This window comes from Lepisosteus oculatus, chromosome 4 (assembly GCF_040954835.1).
Source record: "Lepisosteus oculatus isolate fLepOcu1 chromosome 4, fLepOcu1.hap2, whole genome shotgun sequence".
NCBI lineage: Eukaryota > Metazoa > Chordata > Actinopteri > Semionotiformes > Lepisosteidae > Lepisosteus > Lepisosteus oculatus.
The window spans coordinates 42,068,834-42,088,864 of record NC_090699.1 but is presented as its reverse complement, the minus strand read 5'-3'; the positions used below and the strand labels follow the sequence as shown (position 1 = coordinate 42,088,864).

The 20,031-nt window shown below is 37.7% G+C and overlaps 1 protein-coding gene across 2 annotated transcripts; it reads right to left on the bottom strand.

Moving 5' to 3' along the window:
- Positions 1 to 5,196: 5,196 nt before the first annotated feature.
- Positions 5,197 to 18,180, bottom strand: trub1 (TruB pseudouridine (psi) synthase family member 1). Of its 2 annotated transcripts, XR_011189456.1 has the most exons (9): positions 18,028 to 18,180; positions 17,431 to 17,526; positions 15,976 to 16,031; positions 14,891 to 14,972; positions 12,792 to 12,864; positions 11,352 to 11,491; positions 7,965 to 8,021; positions 6,368 to 7,464; positions 5,197 to 6,161 (listed from the first exon to the last, which is right to left on the bottom strand). XR_011189456.1 is itself a non-coding variant. In XM_006630936.3 (8 exons), the coding sequence occupies exons 1-8, from the start codon at positions 18,167 to 18,169 to the stop codon at positions 7,229 to 7,231; spliced, it is 882 nt and encodes a 293-aa protein (XP_006630999.1). In that variant the 5' UTR covers positions 18,170 to 18,180; the 3' UTR covers positions 5,197 to 7,228. The 2 variants fall into 2 exon arrangements, 1 of the variants encoding a protein (XP_006630999.1); XM_006630936.3 differs by having other exon boundaries at positions 5,197 to 7,464.
- Between the last annotated feature and the right edge of the window lie 1,851 nt (positions 18,181 to 20,031).

Genomic DNA, 20,031 nt, shown 5'->3' with positions numbered 1-20,031 from the left:
GCTTGATCTGAGTCTCTGAAAGTAAAATGACGGTCAAGTTCACAAAGGTCGCAATTAAGCAGAAGCTGCACAAGAAATAGATAATAAAAGGAAATGTGCACAGAATAAATCTCAACAGTAACATTAAGCTGGTGTGTAATTCTTAAACTCAGTGCTTCTGAATAGCAAGTACAGTATGTTACCTCAGAAATTAGGTTATGTCCATTTTGAACTCATTAAAAAATACAGAAATCTGAACACAGTATTTCTTATAATTTTGTTTCTCAGACTATTGGCATATCTGATTTTGCTAGTATATTTTATCCATTCTAAAGAGAAATTCTGATTGATTTACAAACATGTTAATTAATCTCCAGTCTAATGAACTCTCTAAAGACGAAATAGGAAGATGTTTCATAATCCCTCTATGTCTGGGGATCTTCTAAAAACTCCAGAACTAGACTAAAATAGTTTTACAAAATTTTTAGTTAGTAAGTTCAGATGCTCAGGAGATCAAAATCAAAACTTCAGAATCACTGGAGTAATACATTTACAACGCACTATATATAGTATATATATATACAGGGCCCTCGCCCGAGACAAAAACACCCCTCGGACCATCAACCTAATCAGGAACTCCCGCCGTTACAACCGCATTCCTTTGGTGCTTCCCTACCACCCTAACAGACTTCCTATCCCCAGGACTATTAACGACAACTTTTCCATCCTACAGGATGATCCCTCCATTGGGGCCTTCTTTTCTGACCACCCCATCATCTCATATCGCTGATCACCTAATCTGCGCAACCTTCTTGTTCACAGCTCCCTTGACCGCCCTCAGCAACCATCCACACCAGGTACTTTCCCTTGCAACAGAGCCAGCTGTATCACCTGCAAGTATACATCCAACACCACACTCATTCAAGGCCACTCAGGACAATTCCGCATCACCCAGAGGGCATCTTGTACCTCCAGCAACCTTATTTACTGTATCTCTTGCAGTAAATGCCCAGCCATCTACATTGGAGAAACAGGAAGGAGACTCGTAAACTTCTTCAGGGAACATGTCAGGGCTGTGAAGATTAAAGATCTCTCCAAGCCCATTGTTTCTCATTTCACCTCTGACGGCCACGACCACTCTAATCTCTCCATCTGTGTTCTCAAAGATGGTTTTCCGAACTCATACATCAGAAAGACTACCGAAACCAAATTTATCCTGCAGCTAGGATCACACATTCCCCCTTCTCTTAACGACAGACTACTCTTCTTTTAAATTTTCTTCATTCATTGGTAGTTTCATTTCACACTCTCTTTCTGTCCCCTGCTCCCGCCTCTCACTCCTCCTCCCTCCCAACCTTTGTTCTCCCGCTAATTTACCTTTGCCTACTGCCTTGTCTCTCTCACACCTGAAGAAGGCTCCACGGCTGAAACGTTGTTTTTTTCTTTCTTCCTTTTTTTCAGCATGGAATAAACCTATTACTTGTTCCTTTGCAGCCTACGCATGCTGATGCAGACACCCACCTGAACCCGTATATATAGAATATACTGCACAAAGATTCAACATTATGAAAGCTTTGCATTTAGACTGTTATTGCTTAGAAAAGGGTCCATGTCTGCATTTAGTCAAAAGATTATCTGATATCTAAAATTAGATGTGATGAACCTAAAGGCCATTATCTCAACAAACAACCCTTTTATGTATATCTCATTTCTTTCGATGTGATGTCAGCATTAATACCCAGACAAAGACACTCTTTTTAGTCAATGCTGCAAGTACCATGATATTACAAACAAAAAAATGCACAAAAACTTGCCACCTGACAGTATTTCAAGCCAAGTCACAAGGGAAAAGACAACAAAACATCTAATTATGCTGGCACTGTTCATGCTAATAATAGACCTGCTAAATCTAGAGGGCTCACAGGACTTCAACAGTCTCTTCACTTGACAGCTCTAGCTTTGTGTGTGGTAAAGGTAATGGGCAGTGATTTAAAACTCCTTCTCATCTAGAAATTTCTATAAATACTGCAGATGCACCAAATAATTAATTAATTACCACCTTCTCAACACTAAAAGCAGGAAATGAATGAAATAATGAAAATTTCAAACCGTGAGCTTTATTCAAAGGCTTGTTCTTATATTAAAAAATACAGAAGGATATAATATATTTAGCTCACACTACTTATATTCTAAACCTTTATCTTAATGTCATTTAAAGATAACTGAACTGCAACTATATTCTCTATTCTTAGAGCAGACAAAAACTATAAGATTAATAAAGTAGCCATAATTCTCCCAATTGTGATTAATGGTTTGTGTGATGGTCATTCATGGTTGAATGACTATTTTAAACACAGTTAAGTCCCTTTTTAATCATAGGCTAATACAAGTTAGTCACAGGATGCTTCCACTATGAATCCTTAATACTCAAGAAAGCACTGCAAACTGCAAAGGTTAATACAGCTACAGCTTCATCATTCAGGAAATTAAAGTATGGGCAGGAACCAAAGTGAACAGCCAGTTCACTTAGTATGTATGATGAAGTATCTTTAGTCCATTCAATTGCTAGCCATCCTTTCTCAAATGTCATTTAGTTTGTCTCCTAGTAACAGAAGTGTTTCTAGCTTAACTAAAACACAGGCTGTTCCATGCCATCAAATTTATGAGATAATACAGCAACTACAGTATACCCATATCTGAGGTATCAATCTGTACAAACCTTTCCTGATAAATTTCTAGAGCAATCATGAGAGCAATTGTGCCTCCTGCACAACACTGAAGATCTTCTCCATGCTGTTTGGGCGTTTCATCATGCAGGCTCACCATTCTTGGTGTGATCTGTGAGGGTGGATAGCAGTTGATGTAAACATTTTACTGAATGTAACAGGAATGTCCAACTAACCACAAAAACAAACTTGTTTTTCTATTCAAGGCTGCTTATAGATTAAATGCCTCTATCTTGCATAAATAATGGGCGGAGCGGTGGCACTGGGGTTAAGGATCTGTGCCTGTGGCAGGAAGGTTGCCAGTTCATATCCTGCGGCCGAGAGATGCCCTCAAACTCCTTCATCAATGAAAGCTGAAGTTACTCCATGTAGCCTGTTTGTTTTTCCAGGATATAATTTTTAACAGAAAATATCAGAACATCACATCAAATCATCATCTATATTGTTTTCAGTGACTTGCTCCTGTTACCTTTGACTTGTCTCTATTGCTCTGAAAAGACTATAGTCTATTTCTAGTAGCGAGTCATCTTCTCAAGGATTGTTCCTTAGGTTGTTTGGACTTCCAGCATTGCCAGACGGGCCCTGTCTTTGCCCAACATTGCTTTATTGGCTTATACCCCCTTTTACTTCATCTCACATCTGCTAGAAAGGAGAATAATGATGATTGCCCAGGGAAAAGATTAAACAGGTGGGATGTCATTGAGGGCTGTTTAACTTCTCTTAACCCTCCTATTATGACTTGGGAAGGGGGTGGGGGTGTCAGTTTTTCAGGGTATATAGAACATCGCAAATAAGCAATGGTTTCCTGTCCTTCTCCACCAGCCCAACCAATTCATCTGCTACACCTTTTATTTCACAGGGCTTTTAGTTTATATTTTAATTAATTCATTTCACATTCTATGCGAAAGCTCCAAGTATACCACATACTCACAGAATAGACAACTAGTTGAATGCCACTATACACTGACGTGAAAAAGAAAGTAGACCTTCTTAAGATTCTATGGGTTTACAAAAAGACATACATGACCTTCACCTAGACCTCACCAAGTCCTAACAGTAGATAAATCTATTGTTACTTATTATTCAAAATAAATCATTATTAAACAAAAAACATTGATCATCAGGAAGTGCTTCCATCACGAAGTGAGAAAGATCAAATAAAAATGGAGAAATTCAAAGTCACAGGAGTGGGCGCCCCAGCAAATTCACCCCTAGGTCAGACCTAGAGATCACAAAAAACTTGAAAGCTACATCCAGAGATCTACAGGCAACAGTAGATCAATACGGTAAACAGTAGAGTACAGTACATGGTACTATGATTAGGAAAAAACTGAACAAGAATAGCTTTTGTGGAAGAGGAGAAAGGAGATCTCCTTGTCTCCAAAAAGAACATCACTGCACAGCTTAGGTTTGCAAAACAACACCTGAATGAACCATGAGGCTTCTGGAACGATGAGATGAGATCACAGTGGAGTTATATGGCCATAGTAGAAAACCAAACACTGCGCATCACCACAAGAACCTCATACCAACTGTCCAGCATGGTGGTAGAGGGATGATGATGTGGGCTGCTTTGCAGCCGCAGGACCTAGACACCTCACAATCATTGAGACCACCATGAATTCCTCTTTAGAGCAGTGCATTCTAGAGGAAAATGTAAGAACATCTGTCCAGAAGATGAAAGTAGATCATGCAACAGAAAAAAAGATCCAAATCACACCAAGAATTCTATGAATGAATTGCAGAAAAAGAAAAGAATCAGGATTCTGGGATGGCCAAATCAAAATCTAGATCTCAATTCCATTGAGATGATGTGGCGGAACCTAAAGAGAGGTATGCATAAGCAAATTCCCTCAAACATCACGAAGCTTAAGCAATTTTTAAGGAGTGGGTCAGAATTCTTCCCAGGCGAAGTGAGAGAATGACAAACTTTTACAGGAAATGCTTACTTTAAGTTAATTGCTGATAAAGGGGGTTCCACATGTTACTGAATCATGGGATACTTTTACTTTTTCATACAATCCTACTGAATGTTGGCAAATTTTTTCATTTAATAATGAAAAAGTAAAATTTACAGTATGTGCGTTATCCCGTACATAAAGTTACCTTTATCTACTATAAGGACTTGTTTAGGACGGTCAGATATGTCTTAATATGTAAAACCATATCGTAAGGGGGCATACTTTCTTTTTCACATTACTGTATGCAACACTACCGGGATATCACACTCTATTTCTTGCCTGGCTTGATAGATAGGGAATCAGTAGACTCCTCTTTGTTCCTGTGAGATGGAGAAAACTACACAGCCCTTGAGAACTGCCCAATCCATAGACTCAGTGGAGGACTACACATCCTCAACACAGCTGGGACACAACACAGGGACTTACACATGTAAGGCTTCTTGACATGATGTTGAATATGACAGGCTCAATAATCCCTGCCACACACAAAGTTTCATGTTGCACCCACTAGATGAAGGAGAGCCAATACACTATTTAATCAGCATCTTCTATTCTCTGAAATATGACAGACACACAAAAATGCCTGTGTCTTAACTATCAGACATTTTTTGAAGGAGCTAATTGGTCCGTTGTACATTAAAAGCAAGAAGCCAGTAGATCACAGTAAAACATTGTGTTCTTTCCTTTATGAGAATGATGTTTAACTCCTGCTTACATTGTTTCTTCCTTTGCTGCACTGGGCTGAATTAATAGCTCTAGGAACATGGTCATGTACAGTATGCAACCACATCACCTATGTCCAAATGTGCTTAGCACAATGTGATATGTCCAAAAGGGACAGTACCTGGATCTTTAGATAGTTAGGTATTCCAGTACATAAATGCCATTGAGCAGTGTCAAAATAAATGGCCTAAAAGCAACAATCTAAAATTTCTGGTAATTTCCAACTGAAGACAGGCTTGTTTTATTTTAATTAGGAAAGAGAATTTAAAAAGCAGGGGAAAGAATGACATCACTAACATAAAGCAGCTCAGTCTGAGCTCTAAAAAACTACTCTTCCTGCAGGTTAGTGCAGCTGCCATTCACATTCAAAAGAACAGGAACATCTTATTTAAAATAAACATCCAATTACATAGGCAGTCAGAAATAGTTGCTTCTTTTGTCTGGTCAGGGAGTTAATTTCTTTCAGCACACTGTCAAACAGTAGAGTTTCCCCTCTAAGAATAAAAAAAACACACACACACATTCTTATGATAGTGGTACCGAGATATTTTTCCCTCATATGGGTCAGTTGACACATTGAGAGTTTTGGGGAACAGTTCTTTACATTACTTGTCTCTCCATGAATCCAGGAATCACATGCTTAATGGCTTAGACCCTCCCCTTAAGGAAAAACATTTGATATATACCTCCATGCACATTAAGTAATTTTTAATAATTCCTAATCAATTACTAAAAGAATTTTAAGAAATGTTGAGTAATATCAGGGCAAGTGCTGAACCAGCACTTGAAGCGTGCATCCACAGCAGATCTAGAATAACCAAGTGCTGTCGGCTAAAGTTGCACCACAAGATCTGACTACCTGCTTAAAGGGGTCACATTGGTGCAGTACACCAGGGATCCCTGTTTAATCACAGACTACCACATCTCAACAGTATATGGCAGGTTGCATGCCATTTTTTGGCACCTAGAGACGTGGACATGACTTGAACTGGTGATGTCTAGTCTGGACTATAGTACTCAAGCTATGCTACAAAAAGGCCCTCTATTGGCTGTTGTATTCAGAAGCCCAGCTTTACTTGCTTGTGTCTGCCCTGCGATGGACTGGCTGTTCTGTGCCCATCAACTGTGACCCTGAATTGGAAGTAGTGGTTAGAAAATGGATGGACGGAATATCTGCAGATAATGTTTTGCATGTGTAAGCTCAATAAATGCCATTCATTTACTAAGTCATTCAAAAATGCAAATGGAGTTCTTAATTCATTCTTTCCGAAAGAAGTTTAACTAGGTGGCTTTTCTAAATAATAGGACAACACTATTATTATGGGTTATGTGCTACTAATGTCAAGGTGGAAAGATCACATACAACAGATGATTCCTGGGTGCTCATTCATCAAAAAGCAACCACCAGCTGAGATATTCTGGCTGTTTGCTAAAGCACAATGAAATATCTTCAGTAAGAAGTTTTTAATTAGCACTTATGCAGTGATGGTGCTGACATTGTTTTTCAGATCAGTCAATGCCCATCAACACTTCCATCTCTTAGTAATGCACAATGAGGAACTTCCTAAAAATAAGAACACATAAAATACAGAAATTGTTCCATTCACAAAACAAACATGCAGCAAGATCCATTTCAAAGGACAATTTGTGCAGTCATGAATAGATAATTTCAAGGAGAGGATATGCATTAGTGGTCAAGGCAGTCATTCGGATGCTTTGAAATACTTTGTGTAGAGCTCTAATTATGGTTTTGAAATTCCATGCAGCAGCTTGCATCACATGAATTGTAGAATTCAAGAATGCGTTGTTGAGCTGTGTACTCTTTATCACGGCTACTGGCTAGGGCTCCTCGTCATCAGTTTTCCCTTTGTCACTGTGGGTAGCTGGTGCTTGGCCCAAGTCTGTTTTGGGTTTCTTTGACGCTGCCTCAGTGTTGAGGAGATGGCTGCAGTCCTGAACAGACTGGGCAATCTCATCAATGGTCCACCTCTCTTCCCGAAGCACGTGCTCCTCCAGCAGGAAAGGACCCTGCTTGGTTCGGACCAGCTCCTTCACATGGGCACACGAGGAGAGCTCTGCAAAGAGATATTCAGAAGCTGTTTCGCTCCAATGCCAAAGAGGTGAGTCATTTGATGACAGGCAATGGACATCATGCAGCTCCCCTGTCACAGCACCTCCACACAAAGAGGCCACTTTGGGAGGTGTGCGTTCAGTATTCCTGTTACACTTAGCGGTCAAAATAAACAGAAGCTTCACACAGCTGATGGCTTTTCTTTTAAAATAAATATCAAGGAATAAAATTGACCCAGATGATCACATAGCCATTTTTATTTTACAGACATTTTGGAGGTTTCTCCACACACTCAAGGACACTATGACAGATTACATATTATGGCAATAATTTGCCAAATACGGTACATAAAAGACAACTAAAAATTAAGACAAATTAAGAAGGACTGGCAGGGCCACAGTTCTGGCACTGTCTAGCCAACAACGGAGAAGCATTACAGATCGGTAAAGCGGTAAATTCATCAGTACTTTAGGTAAACAAACTTTAGAAGGAATAAAAACCTACCTTTGCCAAGATCATCCACCAAGCTCCTCACGTAAAACCCACCACCACACTCAACATCTGCAATAAAAACATTTCCATGTTTTACTGCCTAAATTGCATTTAATTACATACACTGGCAACCAAAATAGCTGTTTAGCCACAACTGACTTAATAAAATATTCATACTCATAAATCATGCATTATTCATGTCCTTGTGTTCTTTTGACAAAATTCCTATGGTTTACAGTCCCGATAAAATACCAAATTTGAAATTAAGCAGATAATTAAGCCAATCTGAATCCTAACGTTATATAAAATAAACACACTTGAAAAAAAGATAAGTGGTCTAAAAAGTACCCCCCCCACCACTGCAATAAAGTTATCACAGGCTGTAAGTTGGATTTATTCAGCAATAAACAAAATACTTACTAAATAACTGGTAGACAAAATGACATTTTAATAATGAGAATAGCAAGCCAGATGGTAATGAAAGTGAGAAGAAATTCAATAGGCTACACATTATTATGAAATGTGAAGGTAGCATGTCTGAGAAGTGATACTGATTTGCCTGAGCTGATCAATTACTTGCAATCTGAAGCATTACATGCAAAACAAGCACGACAGGTTAATATCAAGAATACACAATGAGTCACATATTTAATTTCACAATTGATCAACAAAGATCCAAAAGTCTGTAATGGTAGAAAAAAAGATTGTGAGTATAAGGCACTGGACCTTTCCATCACACGGTCCTCACAACTGGTGAGTATGAAGCATATAGGTATGGAGTGTCACAGTATCGCAGGATTTCAAACCAGCTCAACTCTTACATATGAATTACTGTTTTAAATGGAACAGTTTAGGAGTTCTTCCAAGGCCTTAAGGTAGTGCTGATAACAGTGGACCTGCAGAAGTGATCACAATGTAATTATGATCACATAAGCTATTCATGTATTAACAAAAATCTTCAGCCCCCAAAGACCATTGTTCTTAAATTTACTAAATGGAAAAATCACTTGCTTATTTAACAAGTAACATAAAACCTATTCCAATTCATTAGTGATAGCTAATTTAGGTTTAACTATACTGCCTATTGGATTCAATCGATTCAGGACCACGTTTTGAGACACCTAGTCTATACCTAGCAATATCCATCTATCCAACTGCTTCATCTAATTCAGGATGGGGGAGGGGGCGGGGTCTATCCCAGTGACCAATGGGCAAAAGGCAGGGTACACCCCGGATGTGAAGCCAGTCCATCACAGGGCAGCCACAGCCAGAGCGACACACACTCTCACCAGGGCCAATTAACCGATCAGCATGTCTTTGGACTATGGAAAGAAACCTAAGCACCCAGAAACCATCACAAACACAGGGAAAACGTACAATCTCTATGAAGATAGCACCCCAGGTGCAAAATTGAACCCAGGGCCTCAATGTCTCTAGGCAGCAATGCTGACTACTGCCCATCATGCTGCCCATCTAGTCATATACTTAATTTTACTTACTTGTAATTGTACTTAATTTTAGAAGTTTATCAAAACAGGGGGCAAGCATCAGAGTCATGGATAACAAAATCTTTGTGAAAATTTAGAATGCTTTTTTTGAACATTAAAAACATTTTTTTAATGAAAAAAACATTAAGAACATTTTTTAACATTAATTGCAAACTGAACACATTTCAATCTTACAATTTTACTTTGGGTAGGACTCATATTGTATACTGGTACATATAAAGAAAATGCTGTACTGATGTTAAAATACAAGTAGGCAATTTGAATACAGAGTGCAATTAAGGTGAGCAAATGAACAGCAAATTAAGGTGAAAATGTCTCTGGATTATTTTAATGGCACAAGGCACACTGTGAAAGAAATTCATATGAGCAATTATTTCTTTAGAGTAAGGATTTCCATTAAAATACAGGGCATGAAACCACCCTGCCATTCCAATCTTTAAGTCAGACATCCAATTATCTCCTTCCACATTCAAGCTAAGCTGGTTAAATACAATGATATTTAAACAATAAAAACAATTATTTCCACAAAATTCTTTATTAATGAACCTCAATGTCTGTCAAAGTCTATCTTTCCAATAATAACACCTATTTTAATAAAGTCACAACATAATGCTATTAGAAATAGACCTCTTTTTAACCATTTTGAGAGCCAATTTGCAACTATAAATACAAAATACAAGTTTTAGGATTCAATTTTCAAATGAGAGAACATCCATTTATTTCTTGCACATTCTTTCTGTAAGTAAAATCTAAAAGACATCTGACCATGATCTACCGGAATACCTGCCACTTTAAGACCGATTTAGAAATGAGAGCAGATTAATGTTTTAAAACTAGGAGGTACATGAGGCACTGTACATTAGCCACAGCATTAAAATATTTGTCATAACTGTTGTTGAAGGAAATTTTACACTTTTGGTTATTCAAACCACTGTCTGTCTGGTTTGACACTGGACAATGCATTGATATATTTTAACTCAAAAAAACATCTCCCCAAAACTAAAACAGAGGAAGCATCTGAAATTTTACAACCAACCAAAAGCATCCAGAAAGACATTGTAAGACTACAGGAAATATTTTGCGGTATGTGTCAAAAACAGAGAAACAAAAGACTGCTGGTGATTTCTGTGTTTTAAAGGAATGTCAGAGGCAGTTCTTTGCCATCTTTTAAAGTAGTGTCTCAAAGGCTTCAAGAAGACAGACCAAATAAAGAAACTAGTCTGACTACCAGGGGACTATGATGCTGTGGTTCTTTAAACTAAATCTGGTCATGTTACACTTTCTTTATTTTGCACCCAGAATTGTTAACCAGACATGAAGAACCATAACAATATCTGAGCTCAGAAAATTCAAAAAAAAAAACAAAAACTCCATGTGGACCACTGCATACAACCCACTCAATGTAATTTCCCCTTTGATTTTCCCTTAAGGGATTTTTTTTAAGTTTCCCCTAAAAAAATTACCTAGTTTATTTTCTGTGGAGATGGCAGCTTACCAAATGGAAAAAAAAGTTTTGCTCAAATTCGAGGATGTTACATAAATAAACTTAAACATTAAGACAAGCTGGATGTACACTCTCTTTGTTCCAAATTTTTCAATTAAATCCTATCAGTGTTGAAGGAAACCTTCAAAAACCCTCTTACATGAAATAAGCCTAAAATATTTAAATCAATAAACTTATGAAGGGAGCAGTTTTATTTAACACATGAGGTATGATAAAACTCAAGATTCTTGCTTTACTTGTGGGGGTGTCTCCCCATTCCTTGTATATGAATGAAGCTACTGTAGGAACAAAGAAAAAGCGTAATTTTTCTTTGTTTCCAAAGTGACCAAAGAGCACCCAGAATGCAACCGCTGCCACTACTACATGGAAATAAATGTCTCCACCTACCGAGAGTGAAGAAAGGTGGGCTAAAGTCCTGCAGCGAGAGGCTGTAAACTGTCACAGGCCTGGCAGGCTTCGCCTCCACGTCATAGCCTTTCTTCAGCAGGACAGACAGTCTTTGTCCGTCTTTCTTCAGTGCAGAGTATCTAAGTGGAAGAGAACAATGGTAATATTTATTCAGTTGTTCTTTCAAACCTGTATAAAAATTGTGATATAACTAGTTAATAATAATAATTACTTACGCTTATATAGCGCTTTTCTGGACACTCCACTCAAAGCGCTTTACAGGTAATGGGGACTCCCCTCCACCACCAATGGTTACATTGAATTACATTGAATTTAATACATTGAAAAGTAAAGAAGCCAGGTATCCCATAAAATTACTTTTAACAGCAAAATGTGAAAATGCTGCACATCTATTATAAAACACAGTATATAGTTCATACTGTACAAAGGCAAACTGAACTAGAATCAGGAAACAATTTTAAAATGACAGCCTTGTTAACAAGACTTTATGAGCCATATCAAACTATTACTTAACACTTGACCTTCTATGTAAATATGTATGTATATTGTTGTTCCTGTCATTTCTTTTTCTTCTGTCCATCTGTACACCAACACTGCTGCGGTAAAAACAACTAGTCCCCCTCCGGGGATAATAAAGACACTCTCTCTCTCAAATCCCTCAGGAAGTATGAGTTAGAAGAAGGGATAGAGAGCACATGAGTTCTCTACTCCTGGATAAGATGCCTGTCCTTTACAGTTTCACATTAACAGAGGCCAGAACTGAACTCAAGAGCAGGAGTTATGAAGCAGAAACATTGTCCACCACACCACTGTGCTGCACCAGTTACAATTGATAAATAATTAATATAGATTCACCCCAAATATAAAATGTATACATTTGATATTATCTTTCATATATAATGAATTTTACTATTCACAATTATCTTTAAACATATGGGAAAGCATGATGGTGTGTTGGCAAGCACTGCTGTCTCACAGCTGTCTTGTCTTGGGTTTGATTCTAGACTAAGGCACCTTCTGTGTGGTGTTTGCATGTTCTCTCCATGTTTGTAGGCTTGCTGCCTCTCCAATTGAAAATCAGAAGCTACCTTTGTTGTGCACAGTTTTTGTAAAAGTTTTATTTTGTTTTGCATGATTTTTTTCCTATATGAAAAGAATAAGCTATTTTTACAAATCAAGAAAGCTGTCTTTAAGTCTAAGCATCACCCATTAAGCATTCATCTCATAAAAATAGCCTTTTAGTGTCTAAACCATGTAATTTCCATGAAAAACGTGATGCACTGACCACTCTGTGAAGGCCTAAAATGCTATAACCTGAGGGTTTACATTGACCTTTCATAAATCTCACATCGGGTTAGAATCAAAACGACAGATGTTCTATTGTACTGCTCGATTTATACTTCAATAACAACAACTTACAGTGGAGGAACTTGCATTATGTTTCCAGTAAACTTCTTCAGTTTTGCTTCAAAGTCCTCCTTTGTGATGTGTTCTGAAGACAGAGAAAAGTATTTTCAGTACTAAAGTATTGTGACACATAAGATGGCCATAAAGTGAAGTTTTGAAAGTATTACAGCATTGTATAACAGCCATATGCTCCAAAATATGAGCTAAGTGCCACACCGCCAATCTCAGAAATCATCCTTTCAGTGTAGGCAAAAAAAGATGCTTGCTGGATAAGTATTTATGTAATACTAAGGAATTCTGATTTATAATGCACTTCAAAGTGTCCACAAGTGCCTCAAACCAAGAGTGTGTGACGATACAAAGAAAGCTCAAGGACGTGAACAATGCAAAGCAAAAGCAGTTTTTCAAATGAGATATTCAGTTTGGTAAAGCTTATGCTTGTTTTTTGTTTTGAAATACATTTCCCCTTTAACTATTTCCTTAATTCTCAAAATGGCCTAACAATTCTTTAGTGTTTAAATTACTGGTGTCCATGAATTTGTCAATAAATCATACTTCTCTGTACCCTGGAACATCATTATTAGCAAATGTCGATCTACAACATCTTAAGACCATTTTGTACAGCATGATAGCATACACCCTTCATCTTCAATGCTGACAGCTCTCCATTCTAAAAGAGTTATTTTGGGTTTGCATAGCAACGTCTAGCAAACACTTCCCAAGTGCTGTTTATTTGCCAAGAAATACCTAAAACACTTTAAGCTTTTTTCAAAGACATAACAAATGTGTGTTTATTATTATAGCATATTCCAAAATTGATATCTTGGGAAAATCCTGTGATTTCTAAAGAGAAATCAAGGGTGGGCAGAACAGTATCTTTATGAATGTGATTATTTTCCTGCTCCAAACACTTTTTTTGGTATTATAAAAGAGAGACTCTCCTGGAACGTTTACACTACCTCTGACAGCTTTCCTTTCTGCTTAAAATGTGCCATACACACATTTCTGGCACATCAGTGGATGAGTACAGTGATTAGCATCACTCTGCATCTGAGAGTGCTCTCAAAGATCTCTTTAGACATTCACAAGTCAAGAGCCATTCATGCTGCTTTCTGAATGCAAAGACAAAACTCAAATGACAAAATCATTTGTGTGACATTCCCTTAAAAACCAGTTTGAAAAAGCCATAATTATAAATGACAAAAGGTGGCATTCTGATTATGGTCAATGTTTCGACAGGTTTAAAGAGGCATGAGTAACTAATTTACTCCAATGGAGCAGGTCAAAGCAAACACATGGATCAGGGAGTCACAGGAAGTGGTATTAAGGATATTCTATGCATGTTAACTAATAAACTTTTAGTTACTGCTGATAAAAAAGATTCTTAATGTTCTACAATTCTTGGTTTTCAGCACTATTATTAACCTCCGTGAACACTTCTACAAATTATTACTGTATTCAGGTTTCAGTGTCTCAAGAGCTACAATGAAATAGATGGAAATATCAGCTGAACACTTGGCATCACTGCTGCTCTGTCCTGGATCATCAGGAAGTACACATTAGTGCAGAGCATATGAAGTGGTATCATCAGAAAAATGAAATATAAAGAATCTACAATTTTACTAATATCTTTTGGTGAGATTATGTTATTATACAGCTTTAAACAGATAAAGAAAAGCATACTATTGTCCGTAATTCTTCAGTAAAGTTTTAGCAACTTTTACTGCAAATGTTTTGTTAATCGTTTCTGCCTTGGGAACACTGTATTTCACCGGCCATGTCAATACGGCTCGTTGAATTTTCGAAAAAGATGTTCAGAAATGCAGCAAAATTGCAACAATATTTTGCAAAGGAGACATGGGATATAAATATCACACAAAATGACACTTATGTATGTAAAAGCAATGGTCTGACATTTGACATTTCAGTTCTTCAGTTACCTACAGCAATGAACAGGTGGCATATATCCATCAATAGGTTACCACTGGATTTCTGGTCTGGTATCCATAGGAGGTAAAACTTATCTGGTTTCTCTTTTGTGTTTTGTGGAAAGTTGATTTAGACATTTTATCCATGTATAGCAATTTTTTTAAATTTTTGGATAACCTAACCATAAGTCATTTCCTTGGTTACAGCTCCAGTGGCATCCAAAGTGTCTGTTGCTTTTCCCAATTCACCGACAGTGGTGTATTTCTGAAAACACAAAATTAAAAAATAATCATAATTTTTCCCCGCCGCACACACAATATTGTTTTCTTTATACACTACTCTAGATCTGGACATGTGAAGAGCTGCTCATAAAATGCTTAACAACAGGGTTTGCTTTCACACAGGCCTTCAAGCACTTTACAAGTTACAACAACTATAATCTGATTTGAAGCAGTGCCTTTGGAAAAACATTTCAGAAACAAGACTTTTCTCAATTTCCTTCCATAAATTGGATCCACTAAGCTGCCACCTAAAAGTACTTTGTGAAACTGTCAACCAGAATTCTACACCACTTCATACACATAGCTGGAACAGTGGACAACGTAGGGTTTTAGTAAGAGGGAGAGCAACTTTTAAAGCATCTTTTACCAAAAGGAGAAGTGGAAGTGAATATAATATTACTGCTTTTTAAGAGTCACAGATATGTCGAAGTGTGCCATGGGTAAGAGGACACACAATCCATCCGGTGCTTCTTCCAATTCAGGGTTGCTGGGAGCCAGAGCCTATCCCACCACGCAACAGCCACAAGGGAGGTTACGCTCTGGATGGAAACCCAGATCACAGGACACACACAGACGCTGACACACACTCACACCGGGGCCAATTTTCCTACAAGCCAATTAACCTACCAGTATGTCTTTGGACTGTGGGAGGAAACCAGGGAGCCTGGAGGAACCCCATATGAACACGTGGAGAACACACAAACTCTGCTCAGATAGCAACCCATGTCTAGAATTAAACCCAGGGTCATAGGGCTGTAGGCAGCAATGCTAACCACTGTGGCACCGTGTCACCCCAGGACACATAACATTAAGTCAGTTACACTCGGAGAGTTTTTTGTGTACCAGTGGTCATCTCCAATAAGTCATAGAGTTAGAGTTTATCCTATGTCATTAGTAGCAGGTTTTCAGAATGTTTTGCTTAAAATTGTGGTCAAATTGCATTACAAATATTACACCTGAGGAAAAAAAGGAAAAGTCTCACACACCTTAGAACCAGTCAGCATAGTACCAAGCATCTTAGTTCCTTTTCCAATCCCAACCACTGAAACACAATGAAAACCAATTAAAACTCCAGAAACACATACTACCATACTACACACATATATTATACAGGGACAAGTAGAGGTTAATTCCTGAAAAGTAGAAAGAAGAAAAAACAGAAGGTTTCTGCTGTGGAGTCCTGTGTGAGGAAGGGAGAGCGAAAAGCAAGGGACTGGGTAAGACAAACAAAAAGAAAAAGACAAAAGCAGGTGAAAAAGAGTGTCCCATCACATAAAGATCTGGAGAAGAGGTGTGGAATTTAAAATCTGTAAATGAACTTAAGAGGATGAAAAATAAATGTGTCCCTTTAGTTAAGTGCTGGTGGACATTTATGATCAAGAGTAATTTTAGCTGCAAATGTTTTTCTAGTATTTCTAGTTTCCAGTAAGAGTCCTGGAATGGCTGTGAAAGGACAGAAAAGTCAGTGTAATCATACATCTGGGAACTATAGGCTTATAGAAATCCTTGAATCCTCACTGTATGGGCAGAAAGTCTTATTCCATTTCAACTTCTCTGTTTTGCAGGAAGCCTTTAAAAGACTCACCAAACCCACCAATTATCTCAAAACACCAACCACCTTCTAGTCAACAGTTCCCGTAACGATCTACAGCAGCCCCATGCTTGGAGACTTTAACTGCATCACCTGCAAATACTGTATATATCCAGCAGCACACATACTGTAATACATGACCCCCTCCTGCCATTTCAAGACCCAGAGACATCATTGTTATCAATTTATTTTATTAAAACGATTGAAAGAACACTGGCTGACCATCTTGTATTTCATAATGTAGTATAATATACAAAGTCATTTGTACTGCTGATGCTGTTCTTGTTTTTATGAGTGGCAAAAGGTATTTAATGAAATTAAACTATTGCCTAGTGCACACAATCAATTTCTTTCCATTGAAAATGAAGGAATATTAATAATTATGATTATGAATAAGGCAGCATGTTGGCAGAGTGGTTGGCATTTCTGCCTCACAGCCCTGGGTTCTATTCCTGAGGTGCTATATGCATAGAGTTTGTATGCCCTCCCTGTGTTTGTGTGGGTTGTGTGTGAAAATTGGCCCTGGTGTCAATGTGTGCGTTTTTGCGTCTGTGTGTGCCCATGCACCCGCTGCTTGCTGTGACCCTGTATTGAATAATGCAGTTAGGAAACGGATGGAGGATCATAAACAGATTACGAACAAGGCACCATGACCACTACAAGAAATAGGCTTGGGATAGTCTTTGGGATAACAACATAAATATTAACTGTACCGTTACCAAAAGGAAGTGTTTTGTGATTTCAAGCCTTAAAATACTTTAGAAGAGGACATTACTACATACAAGTAGCAACACCATTGATATTAGTCACTATTCTTATAGTATTTACACTTTTAAAATATGACACCTACCAAGCACTCCCGAAGCTGCACTGTCCAGTGTCCCTCCATGCCCAATTTTCACGGTTTGCTTTTTCCTTTTCTTGGCATTGTGATTCAGATTGGCCTCTATACATCAAAACAGTAACAGGAAGCAAATACAGTATTATGCTTTCATCTTATGTAGAAATATTTATTTTTTCGTGGTCATAAATTGATGCATGTAGAACCCTATATTTTGATACTTAAGCCTAAAATGACAAAGTTCCTGTAATCAGAAAATGTATTCTTGCCATAATGTCGTTTAAAAACAAATGTAAGCTCCCCTAAATAACACATTTAGGATATATACTAAGTAACTCTTGCTGTAATGAGTCAGCACAATGCTTAAATTTAAAACACTCACTATCAAATTATTTATTTGAAAAAAGTACAATTATACTAGCCTGACTCTATAAAAAAACTTTTTTTCAGGAACAACTAGCAGTGATGTACAGACAACGCATTCGGTATACAGTATTGCAAAATGCTAGCCCATTTAAAAAAGTTTATTTTGTAATGCTTCAGATTGAGCAAATATAGATTACAGGAACTATATTATTTATTCGATCAGTAGATGACAGAAGGTACCTTGCAAAAGCTTTTCTTTCAGTACATTTAACACATCGGCTGACGTTGGTCCTTGTTTCTTATAAATAGCAAATAATCCATTCAGAGACTGTAGTTTCGCTGCTTTCTGAGCAGTAACGACACTACCAACACTTCCAGCCATGCTTTCTTGTTGTGTCGCAAGTTGGTGATGACACGCTACCATTTGAATGCTGGGAAATGTAGTTTCAAAATACTGCCGCTACTATAGGTTGTTACGACTAAGGAGTTGAAAAAAATGTATCATCAGTACTTACTGTTTCAACACAGTCACGGTTATGTACTCAAAGTAAATTGCGTATATTAAAGTAATATATTCTTCATTTTAAATTATGTAATGATTCAAATCAACTTTAGCCCTATAGAAATCCACTATTATTCTGATCCTTGGCAAAGCTTCCACTAGTCCTCACAGTAATTCTAATATCATCCCACATTTGTTTCTCTTAACCAATAAGGGACTGGCAATTTCTGTCCTTGAAACCTAATGTCCTGTCGGCACTGTTAAAAATAAAATTGCCTGTTCAATAATTTGGAAACACATTGTTTTAATTTTATATTTACCGGATACCATCATATCACCTATGAAATCAGGATAAAATCGGGTCTTCTTAGCTGCTTAGCCCTTATTTTCAAGAGCATGTAGATGTGCTTCAGCGAATTTTGTAGTTTTATTTTCACGTTGTATTGGCTTCTTATTCGAGGATGAAACCACACTCAACTTTCTCTCAAATTATACTTTGACACTCAGGTGAAAAAGAGGGAACAATGCCTTTTACTTATTTGGTGATGTTGATAAACCTTACTAATTTAGCTACTAAACTATTGCAAAATAACATAACTGATTTACATTTTACTGGCATCCCTCCAAAATGTTTCTTCACCAAAACTGACAAAAACAACAATTTCAAGATTGCACAGATGGACTTCTTCTGATGAATCTGTTATCTCCTTCCTTTTCCACAGCAAGACTTCCAGGGCCTTGATCTTCCTTTTTAATTTGCTGTCTGTGTGTTTACAGTAGGGTAGATGCATGAAGTGAAAGGATAATAATGATAATAAAGACAGTTCCCTGAAGGTACAAATGACCATTTCTACATCACTTTTCCTCACAGAGGATTTCAAATCTATCTGTGTTTCCATTATTGAATAATTCCTTGCCTTAACAGGGACAGCATAGCCTAGGGGGTGAGTGTCTGGACTCATAACTAGCAGGTTGTGGGTCTAAGTCCCCTCTGCAGACACTGCTGTTGTACATTGAGCAAGATATTTCACTCACTGCTGTCCTCCCAGTTGTATAAACAATAACCACCATTGCAACAACAGGAAACAGGAACCAGCATTGCATCCCATCAAGTCAGGAGAATCATCTGCTCTCTGTTTGCTTCATGCCTTCATCCAGAAGGTCTTTTCATATACAGTAGAAAGGGACTCCTGAAGTTCAGCTTTCAGCCAGGCGACCCATAGCAGCAACACTACACAGTTACTTTAGCGGAGAAGTTTGAAATTACTTTACCAATTGAAATACACAAGGAATTAAGGCCAGACTACTGTGCAAGTCTAAAGTAGAACTTTAGCAAGGACGCCAGGGTTAACACCACTTTACCTGCAGATAGTGTCATGGTATTTTTAATTAACAAGTAGTCGAGAGCTTGGTTTAAAATCTCATCTGAGGGACAGAAGAATGACTGACTGCATTCTGTATTCGTTTTGTACCAGCTGTTGATTGTGGAACAGATTAAGAAGAAGTGAGAAATTAGTGTTCTAGTAGTGTGGAGTAGTGAGGAGCAGTGGTTAGGTGCTTTGGACTTTACTTTGGACAGGTTATAGGCCCAGATCATGGGCAAGGTATTGTTCTTGAATAACATATGTCATTCAGTATAACACTTTGTGGTAAACGTTTATTATTCTCTAGATTACTATTAAATATTAAATGAGATTTTTTTCTCAATTGACATACCTACCTAAATGTTTATTAGCTGCACT

Coding starts and splice junctions, on each gene's coding strand:
- trub1 (XM_006630936.3), bottom strand. CDS start 18,169: ATGGCTGGAAGTGTTGGTAGTGTCGTTACTGCTCAGAAAGCAGCGAAA. Junction 14,973..15,975: donor CTATGCTGACTGGTTCTAAG/GTGTGTGAGACT, acceptor TTGTGTTTTCAG/AAATACACCACTGTCGGTGA. Junction 8,022..11,351: donor CCCACCTTTCTTCACTCTCG/GTAGGTGGAGAC, acceptor TTTTTATTGCAG/ATGTTGAGTGTGGTGGTGGG.